Below are 10,694 nucleotides of genomic sequence, written 5' to 3'. Positions count from 1 at the left end.
TGTGCTCTTTGATGTGGAAACACTTCTCTTATTATTCGCCTCTCTCCCTGTTGATACTCGCTAGTATCCTCAAACTGACGCTAAAGCCAGAAGAAATAAAATAAAACTTCTAAAAGAAAGGAAATAACTAAATGTGCGGATAGATGAAGTGGTACAACAAAGCCCTTCCTCTCGGGCAGAGGAAGTCTGTGTGCTTTTTGTCTTGTTGTTGTTGTGAGAGGCCGACTTAATTGGAAGCTTGAGACAAAAAAATAAAATCTTGTGAAAGACCTTGAATGACCGTGACAGCAAACAGTGTTCTGCTGCTTCTCTCTCTCTCTCTCTCTCTCTCTCTCTCTCTCTCTCTCTCTCTCTCTCTCTCTCTCTCTCTCTCTCTCTCTGGACTGCGTCCTGAGAAAACAACGCTGGCCGTTATTTCCGTCCAATTGGCTGGACGGTTCCTCTCGCCGTGAGCGCTGACAGATTGTCATATTCTGGCCTCGATCCCGGAGGCATGGAGGGGCGAGGGAGGGGGGGGGCAGATAAACGGGCTATTAGCGGCCACACCCGGTCCCTCCTGAAGGGTTAGCCGCCCCTCTCCACCCTTCCCCCCGACAGCCCCCACCCCCTCCCTTAACCCCCCCCCCCCCCCCACCATGCCTGTGTATGATGCGTTGGCAAAACCGCGACACGCAGTTTGAAATCAGGACGCTTATTCATGGCTCTGGTGGAACTGCATTACGTTTCATTGCATTGATTTATTTACTTTCCTGATGTGCTGCTTTGCAAAGGTCATCACACACACACACACACACACACACACACACACACACACACACACACACACACACACACACACACACACACACACACACACACACACGCACACACACACACACACACCCGCCCACACACACACAAACACACACACACACACGCATTTCAGCTTTGCAATAGTGCCTCGCGGCATAAAAAACCATCTGCTGCGTGATGGTGAACAATGTATCCCCTCCGATTGATTCGGCCATTGAGACATATTGTGGCAGATGAAGTACCGCCCATAAACAGTTGAGTTGAATTACTTTTTTGCCGGCTCAGCATACGGCGGAAGGAAGCCTCTCATATTCTCACATAAGCATTAAGACGTGGAAGCTTACCGTCATGAATCCATCCAGGAGGCCGGAGTCGGCCTTGGGCGGGGCCTGTAGGCGCTCCATGGACCACTTCTCCACGATGGACGTCACCTGGGAGCTCTCCGTGTTCAGGATGCGGAACCCCGTCATGTTGACCCCGCTGTAGCGGTACGGCTCCATGTCCAGAGCGAACAGGTCCTGGAAGCACCGGCAGAGGGTGAGTGGGGCTACTGGGCGGGGTCACTGTCAGAGGGACACTAACTAGTGGGGTCACTGTCAGAGGGACACTAACTAGTGGGGTCACTGTCAGAAGGACACTAACTAGTGGGGTCACTGTCAGAGGGACACTAACTAGTGGGGTCACTGTCAGAGGGACACTAACTAGTGGGGTCACTGTCATAGAGACACTAACTAGTGGGGTCACTGTCAGAGGGACACTTACTAGTGGGGTCACTGCCAGAGGGACACTAACTAGTGGGGTCACTGTCATAGAGACACTAACTAGTGGGGTCACTGTCATAGAGACACTAGCTACTGGGGTCACTGTCAGAGGGACACTAACTAGTGGGGTCACTGCCAGAGGGACACTAACTAGTGGGGTCACTGTCATAGAGACACTAACTAGTGGGGTCACTGTCATAGAGACACTAGCTACTGGGGTCACTGTCAGAGGGACACTAACTAGTGGGGTCACTGCCAGAGGGACACTAACTAGTGGGGTCACTGTCATAGAGACACTAGCTACTGGGGTCACTGTCAGTGGGACACTAACTAGTGGGGTCACTGTCAGAGGGACACTAACTAGTGGGGTCACTGTCAGAGGGACACTAGATACTGGGGTCACTGTCAGAGGGACACTAACTAGTGGGGGGGGGGTCACTATTTGATGTACACTAGAAATGTCTGGATCACAATTCGATGTACACAAGCAATGGAAGAGGATTTCTTTCTAATACAGTGTCTGCCCCCCACAGTTAAAGATGCCATCACATATCATTCCAAAATGTTTCCAAGACACACCTGCCACATTTGTTGGGGAAAAATGAACAAAAGAATATAAATATTAGTCTAAAAGTCCCCGCCTGCTGTTTTGTGTAGTATCTACATATATCCTCGGCTCGGCTACGCAGAGGGAGAGAAGACTCTTTAATATCGCTCTCACCAAGTACATCTGATCCAAAGTGACGATCTGAGACATGTAATCATGGCGCGGCTGGCGTACCAAACCCAGGAGGGCCCTCCGGTCACCAGGGGCTGACTACTGTTCCCATGGTTACATAATACCGTGATTAACAGCTTTTGATTTTTGTACAAAACATTTGAGATCACACTATGATTACCTGGATAATCAAAGCTTTTATATTTGACATAGCTTAACCTCGTTTTACTTTGTTTTTTACCTCACCCTTTTAAATGAATGCATTGAACTGATTGTCCTTTTAATGTCTTGTTTAAATGAAACCGCCTGGCCTCTGCATTTTTCATGGGGATTTTCTGCTGTCGGCTGAAGGCTACGGACACAGGAGAACGGCCCCTATAGCGTCCGTCTGTCACGCTAACCACCACACCTTCCTGCAACGCTTCAGTTTACCTAATACCCACTTGCTACTGGAACCGCCACGTCTAATGGGAATGTTGTGGAACCGTTTGTGTGCGATCGATAACAAACCTTTTCGCCCGGTGCACACACTATTTTCATTCCTTTTCTTTTTTTTCTTCAAAACAGTTAATGCTCATATTTATCCCGCCCCCTGGGGCTCTCCTCTACCTGGGTTCTGCCGAAGGTAATTAACTGTCTTTCATTGGTGGATGCATGCTCACTTCACAGCTGCTCCGGAGAGTAATAAATTACAGCCAGGGGCTCGATTTCCCCAGACGCAGGCGGGATTCGGCGCGCTGACGTTTTGGCAGCACATGAACACACACACACACACACACACACACACACACACACACACACACACACACACACACACACACACACACACACACACACACACACACACACACACGTGCAGCGGGGCCCGTTTAACTCGGGCGGGGCCGGAGGCCTTGAGTTAAGCCAAGGCTGTTCAAGGTGACATGGGGCCGGTCCTGGTGGGCCGCCATCTATCATCTGGGGGTCCAGGGACAGCGTGACCACGTGGTCCCGCGGCGCGTCTTGCGGCCCGCGCTGAGGCACAACCCCGCCCCGGACCGGAGGAGCAGGGGGGGTGATGGACGCGAGGATGGGAAGGGCTGTGTGTGCGTGTATGGGGGGGTGTGTGTGGTCGTTTGTGTGTTTGTATGTGTGCGTGCATGGGTGGGGCTGTGTGTGGTCGTTTGTGTGTTTGCGTGTGTGTGTGTGTGTGGGTACGTGTGTGTGTTGGTTGTGTCTGGGTACGTGCTTGTAGGGGTTTGTGTGTATGTGTGGGTACCTGTGTGTAGGTGTGTGTGTGTGCATGTATGTATGTCGGGGTGGGGGTTTGTGTCTGTGTGTGCGTGTACACGTGTGTGGTGGTTTGAGTGTGTGTGTGGGTACATGTGTGTGTGTGTACGTGGGTAGGTGGGGATTGGTTGCGGTCGATGTTTCTCTCGTTGGCCACTTTCTGAAGGACACACGTCTGTGTTGGCCGGTGCTCTGGCGACCGAGTGTGTGTGGTTGGCGAGCTCAGGGTGTAAAGGCACCGGAGAGGACGTCTGTGCAGAGCCACACGTCAGAGCACCGGGAAAAAACAAAGCTCTGTGTTCGCCATCGTCTCTTTTCCTTTTTCCCAATGTCATGCTTGCTGTCTCATTACCCCTGGCCCTCGCCACACTGTCGTCCCTCTGCCCACCACACACACACACACACAAACACACACACACACACACACACACACACACACACACACACACACACACACACACACACACACACACACACACACACACACACACACACACACACACACACACACACACACACACGCAGCTTTGGGTGAGGGATGAAAAAGCGCGGGGGGCGTGGGATGTGTCTGCGTCACACCTCGCACACACACACACACACACACACACAAGATAAATGTCTGCTTCGACCTTTCCCGCCCAAATCCTTCTTCCCCGTTATGTCCTTGGTGACAGCGTAGCGGGACGTTTGTTTGCGAGGGGTCGACTCTGTTGCTGGGGACGACCGAGCAGGGCCGTTTGTTCTGTTCACCGCCATTATCTCTCGTTTTTCCCCGCCGCCAGGGCCCGGGGAAGAAGATGCACACACCGTTTTCTATGCAGCGTGCGCACCGCACGAGCAAAGAAGGGCTTTGTAGCCACGAGATGAAAGACCTTCAATGGAGCCGGAGTCACGGTAGAATACATCACACCCGCTCTGGTTCGCTATGATCAGTACTTAAGGTTTCCTGGACAACAAATCTATGTAAATGAGGGCGCGTTTCAGCAAAGGAAGCGTGCAAGTCAATGCTTCAACTGGAACCTACTAAATGGTTGATAAGAAGTGTGTTAAATGTGGGGAAATTGCGGCTTCGGGACATTCCAGTTTTAATACCGCCACAAAAATAAAAAGCGCATGTAGCTTTGGAATTGAGCAGGACACTTACCAGCGTGGTGAAGATGTAATGGTAGTACTCAGTCATCATCCCCATGGCCAGAGCCTGCAGGGAGAAGGTCACCTTTAACCTTCTACGGTTCACCTCGCTAAACATCGCGTCAACACGAGGAAAATGAAAGAGGAGACACTGCTCTGACCTGCAGGCGCGCTCCTATTCAAGAGGATAAGACAGTGTGAGTGAGATTAAAGAATAAAACTCCTCTGCCAGCGCCTCTCTCGTGGTCGGATCTGGGTTCTCATGCTAATCCCAGACGCAGCGTTCTGTCAGGGGGGAGGGTGGGGGGTCTTGAAGCACCTCTGCGTTTCTAAACGGGCCAGCCCTTTGAAGCGGTGGCTGGGGTTTTCATTATACATCGTTTCAAATAATATTGAAAGAAAAGACGGGACAAGGAGTAAGGATGGATATATAAATATGTTACGTACGCTGCTTTGAGATATTCATAAGATACAAATGAATAATTAATGTCTCTCAGACTAATGGCATGGCACTAAGTACAGCGATAAAGGCTGCTTTGTAATCACTGAATGAGCAGAGCTGAGCAGAGGAATCGTTTGATTGTTATCATTAGAAGCTTCGAAATTGACTCGTTCTCTCACATGTGCTGATTTCATAAAGCCGGTATTATATATTTTTCTACAGTTTTGTCCTTCATTTTCGTCAGGCACACGGGGTAAAAGGAGAAAGAAAGCATTGTGTTCCCACACAGGTGAGGTTACACAGTGTGTGACGCGACACAGGGCACCGTTTGTGTAACTAAGCTATTTCTATCACTGCTAATCCATTACGTGTTCGGGTTAGATTCATTGAACAGGCTACAAGCAGAACTGGACTAAACCCCAACCCCCCCAAAAAACTAATGATGTCCCAAAGGAGAACATCCATTATGAATGTAATAGAAATCTCATATTCTATGATGAGGTCAAATACTTTCAGAACGGAAATCAGGGGAGTATAAGCTTTAATAAAGGGAATGGGATTCAGTTGCACAAGTTGCAATGAATCCAATATGAGGCCTGTGTGAGGAGCCCAAAAGTTCATCAGGCTTAACCAGGCCTGGGGTGACCCCTCTTATGTCCTAACACACCGCCTCTCGGGCACCAAGATTTAACAACAACGGAGGTAAAGAACACCCCCTTTTAATTTGGGCTCACCTTTCTGTATGCTGCATTGTTTTATTGAAAACATGTGCCTGCACTGGTATATATATTATTTTACCACTTATGTTTTAATTTTTACTGTTCTCTTTTCCAGTCTTTCTCTCTGTTTCAACGGCGGTCCCTTTAATGTTTCCTCTATGCGGTGCCTTTGTGAAGCTCTACGAACGGCCTTGTGTTTGAAGGGTGCTGTATAAATAAACAGCCACGGCCTCTATAGGCAGACCCGGCAGGGCGAACCGCTCTGTACCTGTTTCAGGATCCAGGCCGCCATTTCGTGGCCGCAGTCGAAGATCACGTGGAACTCCTTGGCTTTCTTCATCTCCTTCAGCAGCGGCTTGGCGTCCTTGGTTTCCCCCGGCAGCTGTCGGATCTTGAGGCGGAGGTTGTAGCGCGAGGGAGCCTTGATCAGCTCCTGCAGGCGAATGAGACCTGTGGGGAGAGAGGGGGGGGCGACGCCGTGCATGTAAAGTACCAACCCAAGGGAGTCTGTCGGTCGTCTGCCGGGGGAATCGGTCTACTGGGAGCATCGGTACTATTCAAATATAGGAGATTCAAATATATACTTATGTTCTCAGGTAGACTAACAGGGCCCAGGTGAATAGATACCCTAATTGATTAACTCCAGCTATTACTTTGAAGTATTTCTCAACACGCAAAATGGTCATAGAACTGCATTATAGCGTTATTTTCTAACCATGGCAATATGGGCCTCACACTCATTCACACACGCATCCATGAAGCTATGGCGATATCAACCATCAGAAGCCAATGCTACCAAATACTATTTAGTTTTCATTTGGGATTCTTCCATCTCCCTCATCAAACACACGTGAACACTAATGCAGCCCCCCAACACAATGACACATACACACAAACACAAGAGGAAAGAACAACTGATCGATAGGTTTGTGTCCAGCCCTAGCCCAGAACCTAGCCCTCATCCGCCTCAACCAGCTCCACCAGCTCCACCACCTAGACCACCTCCACCACCTCCACCATCTCTACCACCTAGACCTTCGACGTCTTAATCTCACAGTTGGAAATAATCTCCATGTTCCATTTTTCTCCAGCGTCTCGAGGGCACTCAAATAGTGAGTGAGAGAGAGAGAGAGAGAGAGAGAGAGAGAGAGAGAGAGAGGGGGAGAGAGAGAGGCGGTGGTGGGATGAGATTCCAATGAGTTCCAGTCCCTCCGTGGCCGTGAGAGGACTTCAGAGCCCTGGGATGAAGGAGGCCGGACTGATGGGAGAAATGATTACTTGTCACGGGCATAAAAATGGATGGAGAGAAGAGGGAGGGCGTAAAGAGAATGGATGGGACGAGAGGGAGACTGAAAACCATTTCTTCACCCCCCAGCCCCCCTTCTTTCACCTTGGAGACGCCGGGTGAAAGACTCTACTGTTCTTTTTTGTTTGTTTCTTTTTGTTAAAACAAACTGTATGCAGGCGGTTTCGCTGACGGGACACCAGCCCCACACCCAGGGGTTGGGGATCAGGGGGGCGGTACCCCTGGGAGAAGCCCTGTGTGATCTCAGTTGTTCTTCTGCCGAGCGATGGACCAGCGGACAGACAAATGGTCTGGCGGACCCCCTGGCCCCCCACCCGGCCCCCCCCTTTTCCGCCGACATGGGGAGGTCACGAGACATTTGGGCAGTTGATGAATCGGCACCAGCTCTGATCTCAGACCCCCCTCCCCCCCTGGATCCTCCAACAGCTGTGTGTGTGAATATCTCTCATCGAGGGGGGGGGGGGTTCATGGGGGATTTGGATTTAAGCGTTAAGGTGTCACACGGCGGGGTCGGATGGGGGTTATGTTTGGTTGGGTTGGCAGGGTGGTGGCGGGGGTTTGGGGGGGCGGGCATAGCTAAAGGGTCAGGGCCATGAGTGACACCTGAACAATCATCAGGGGGAAGCGGTCATTGGGGTCTGGTATAAGGTTCAGTGTGCGGTCACACATGCCAGCGCGCACTGAAACACCGGCCCGTTCAATTATATAATGTGAGTGACAGGCCAACTGTGGAAATAGTTTTTTCTCTCTTTGCAAGTTGCAGAAGAAATTTGGAAAAGTTTTTGAGAATCGTGTCCTTTTGAAGCTCTTTTCTTTTCGTCAGGACAATGCAATTCCTGATGCCATTATGCAATTTGCCGCAGCAGTGTAGAGCAAGTTCGCTCTGCACTGTCTAATTCAAGAACATTAAGGAATAATACAGGCTAAAACCCTGTGATGTAACATAGTTAATTAATTCCTGGTTTTATTTTTCCAATGAAGAAACTCTGTGAATTCTATATTTATTCTATATCCATCAGCTGAATTATCTGATTAATATTATGATATGTATAACAGCCTTTATAATTCATTGTGAAAGCTGGCTAGATATTTTGCAGTATTCCAAGATTCAAAATGCAACATGGGCGATCAAATGTCAGCCGCAAAATGATAGTGCTGGTGACTCGAGCTGGAGAATCTAGCCTGTTAACGCTAACCTTAGTGGCTAAGGTTATTTTAATCAGAGGTAGACACTCAATGCCAGTTTGTCGCTGCTGGATTTCTGCAGGAGAAAATCCGGAATCGAATGAAACTAATATCTGATTATTATGGTCGAAGCTATGGCGATTTGAAGACAAACGCTCCTTTAAAGCCTAAATGTAGCTACTACCCAATGTTGCAAACATCGAGTTTAGCCATGCACTCCCCACCTCCCATCAAGCAGAACATCGTCACGGCAACCACGATAGTGATCGTTAATAACAATCTGAGTGTGTTATTTATGGCAGTTATCCGCCCCTCAAGCATGGTAATTCTACATGGCTTTAATCTGTACATCTCACACTGGGGCGTTCTGGGTACTGTAGTACTCTTGTCCTTCTATATGGTTGAGGCTGTTGCTCACTCTAACGGAAGAGCCAAATAAGCAGCACCTGGGGCTAGACAGTAAGCAATTGATTTGTAAGCCAAGAAAAAAGGTTACAAATTCCTGACCTACTCTGATAGGGAAAGGCAACATTTTATATTCCTGGCCGGCCAGGGGCTTATTACTGCAAACCATATAAAAAAATCAATCGACAATGGAGCAGGCATTTCCAGGTCTGCACGGTAAAAGTCCAGCTCAATTATTTTGATGATTAAGAAGTGAGAAATCTGCAAAAAGTTAATAATTGACAGAAAACAAACAAATACTGCAGGACTGTGGGGTGATATCATGCATTTCGACTTTTCCCTTTGCTTTAGACTGTTACATCAAACTTTAATTGCAATGTTCAATCCGCAATGTTTACAACTTCTCGGGGTTGTGAATTTGCAGACACATGCGCAAAGTGTTCGACCAATCACAGCAGAGTGGGCGTGCTGACCAATCACAGCAGACTGGGCTACACATCAGCATCACCACCACTATAAGAGGGTATGAGAGACCCCAGCAGTACCTGTCCCAGCCTCTCATCACCACCACTAGAAGAGGGTATGACAGACCCCAGCAGTACCTGTGCCGGTGCTGTCGTCATACACCACCGTGACCGTCCGCCAGCGGAAGAAGTGCACCAGGTCCAGGATGGCCCGGCTGAGGGAGGAAAAGTCGGGGTACAGGCTGACGTAGTACGAGTCCCTGTTGTCGGACACCTGGTGCTTCCAGCGCGTCTGGATGTGGGGCACGCCCAGGGCGTTGCAGATGGACTGCACCGCATTGGCCGACGAGCTGTGGGACGGGCCGAAGATGGCCGCCACGCCCAGGGAGAGCTGGTCGCACGCTAGTGAGGAGAGGGGGGAGAGAGAGAGAGAGAGAGAGAGAGAGAGAGAGAGAGAGAGAGAGAGAGAGAGAGAGAGAGAGAGAGAGAGAGAGAGAGAGAGAGAGAGAGAGAGAGAGAGAGAGAGAGAGAGAGAGAGAGAGAGAGAGAGAGAGAGAGAGAGAGAGAGCGAGAGAGAGAGAGCGAGAGAGAGAGGGACAGAGAGAGAGAGAGAGAGAGAGAGAGAGAGGGAGAGAGAGAGAGAGAGAGAGAGAGAGAGAGAGAGAGAGAGAGATGTTTTGCTTTGTTTTTTATACACACAACCCACAACATATTATCTGTAGTACTTTTAAATGATATTAATAATAAAAATTATGGTGTCAGTGCTTCAAGCAATGCAATGATTTATTCATGACACTTAGCCTTAACATTTCTTTGTTGTACCCCGTTTGTAATTCAGTAGTTAGAAAAACGAATTAGCTCTTTGTGCTTTGGAAACTCACAGTAACGACAGACCGAAATTAGTCCAATTGTGAAACAAAACATACTCCAACACTACTCTGTAATTAATTTCTCTTTTTATGGCACCACTGTGTTTTACTTTTAATTAATTGAAGGTCTTATGGGCATTTGCTTTTTTTTTTGCTGTGCGCTAACACTTATAAAGCCCAACGGCATAATTTCAATAAATATACAAAAAACATCCAGGGGCGTTGAAGGCCAAGACAATGTGTTTTTTTTCCTGTTCAAAACATGATTTGACGATTGAATGCTAAAATCACATGAAGCAAAACAATAACAAGAACAAACCCAAGGCCCATCTCAAGAAGCTGGCGTTCCAGGATAACCCTGTATGTTAAGTCAGGATTCAGTGACTGTGGTGGAATCTTTGGTTTCAGATACCAAACTTAGACTTATCTCTGTTCAGTTACCATGGAAACAAAGGCTCTAAGCCTGACCAGGAGCAGACCTGGTATACAGCAGGTCAGCTCCGAGGTAACCCCGCCCACGGCTGGAGTTCCAACTTAGAACCTCTTCTCATTGATTATGAAAATGGATACAAGCTTGATATGGCCATATTCAAAAGTATTTTATTCCAAGCCTTTTTCCTCACTATTTACAAA

The 10,694-nt window shown here is 48.7% G+C and overlaps 1 protein-coding gene across 1 annotated transcript; it reads right to left on the bottom strand.

Moving 5' to 3' along the window:
• Window positions 1-626: 626 nt before the first annotated feature.
• On the bottom strand, window positions 627-9,852 carry LOC132449843 (glutamate receptor ionotropic, kainate 2). Its single transcript, XM_060041673.1, has 4 exons — window positions 9,331-9,852; window positions 6,101-6,282; window positions 4,685-4,738; window positions 627-1,310 (listed from the first exon to the last, which is right to left on the bottom strand). Exons 2-4 carry the CDS (start codon window positions 6,170-6,172, stop codon window positions 1,107-1,109), a joined length of 330 nt encoding a protein of 109 aa, XP_059897656.1. The 5' UTR covers window positions 6,173-6,282; window positions 9,331-9,852; the 3' UTR covers window positions 627-1,106.
• Window positions 9,853-10,694: the final 842 nt, after the last annotated feature.

This window comes from Gadus macrocephalus, chromosome 21 (genome assembly GCF_031168955.1).
Source record: "Gadus macrocephalus chromosome 21, ASM3116895v1".
Taxonomy (NCBI): domain Eukaryota; kingdom Metazoa; phylum Chordata; class Actinopteri; order Gadiformes; family Gadidae; genus Gadus; species Gadus macrocephalus.
The sequence above is the reverse complement of the archived record's forward strand: the minus strand, read 5'-3'. Positions and strand labels throughout refer to the sequence as shown.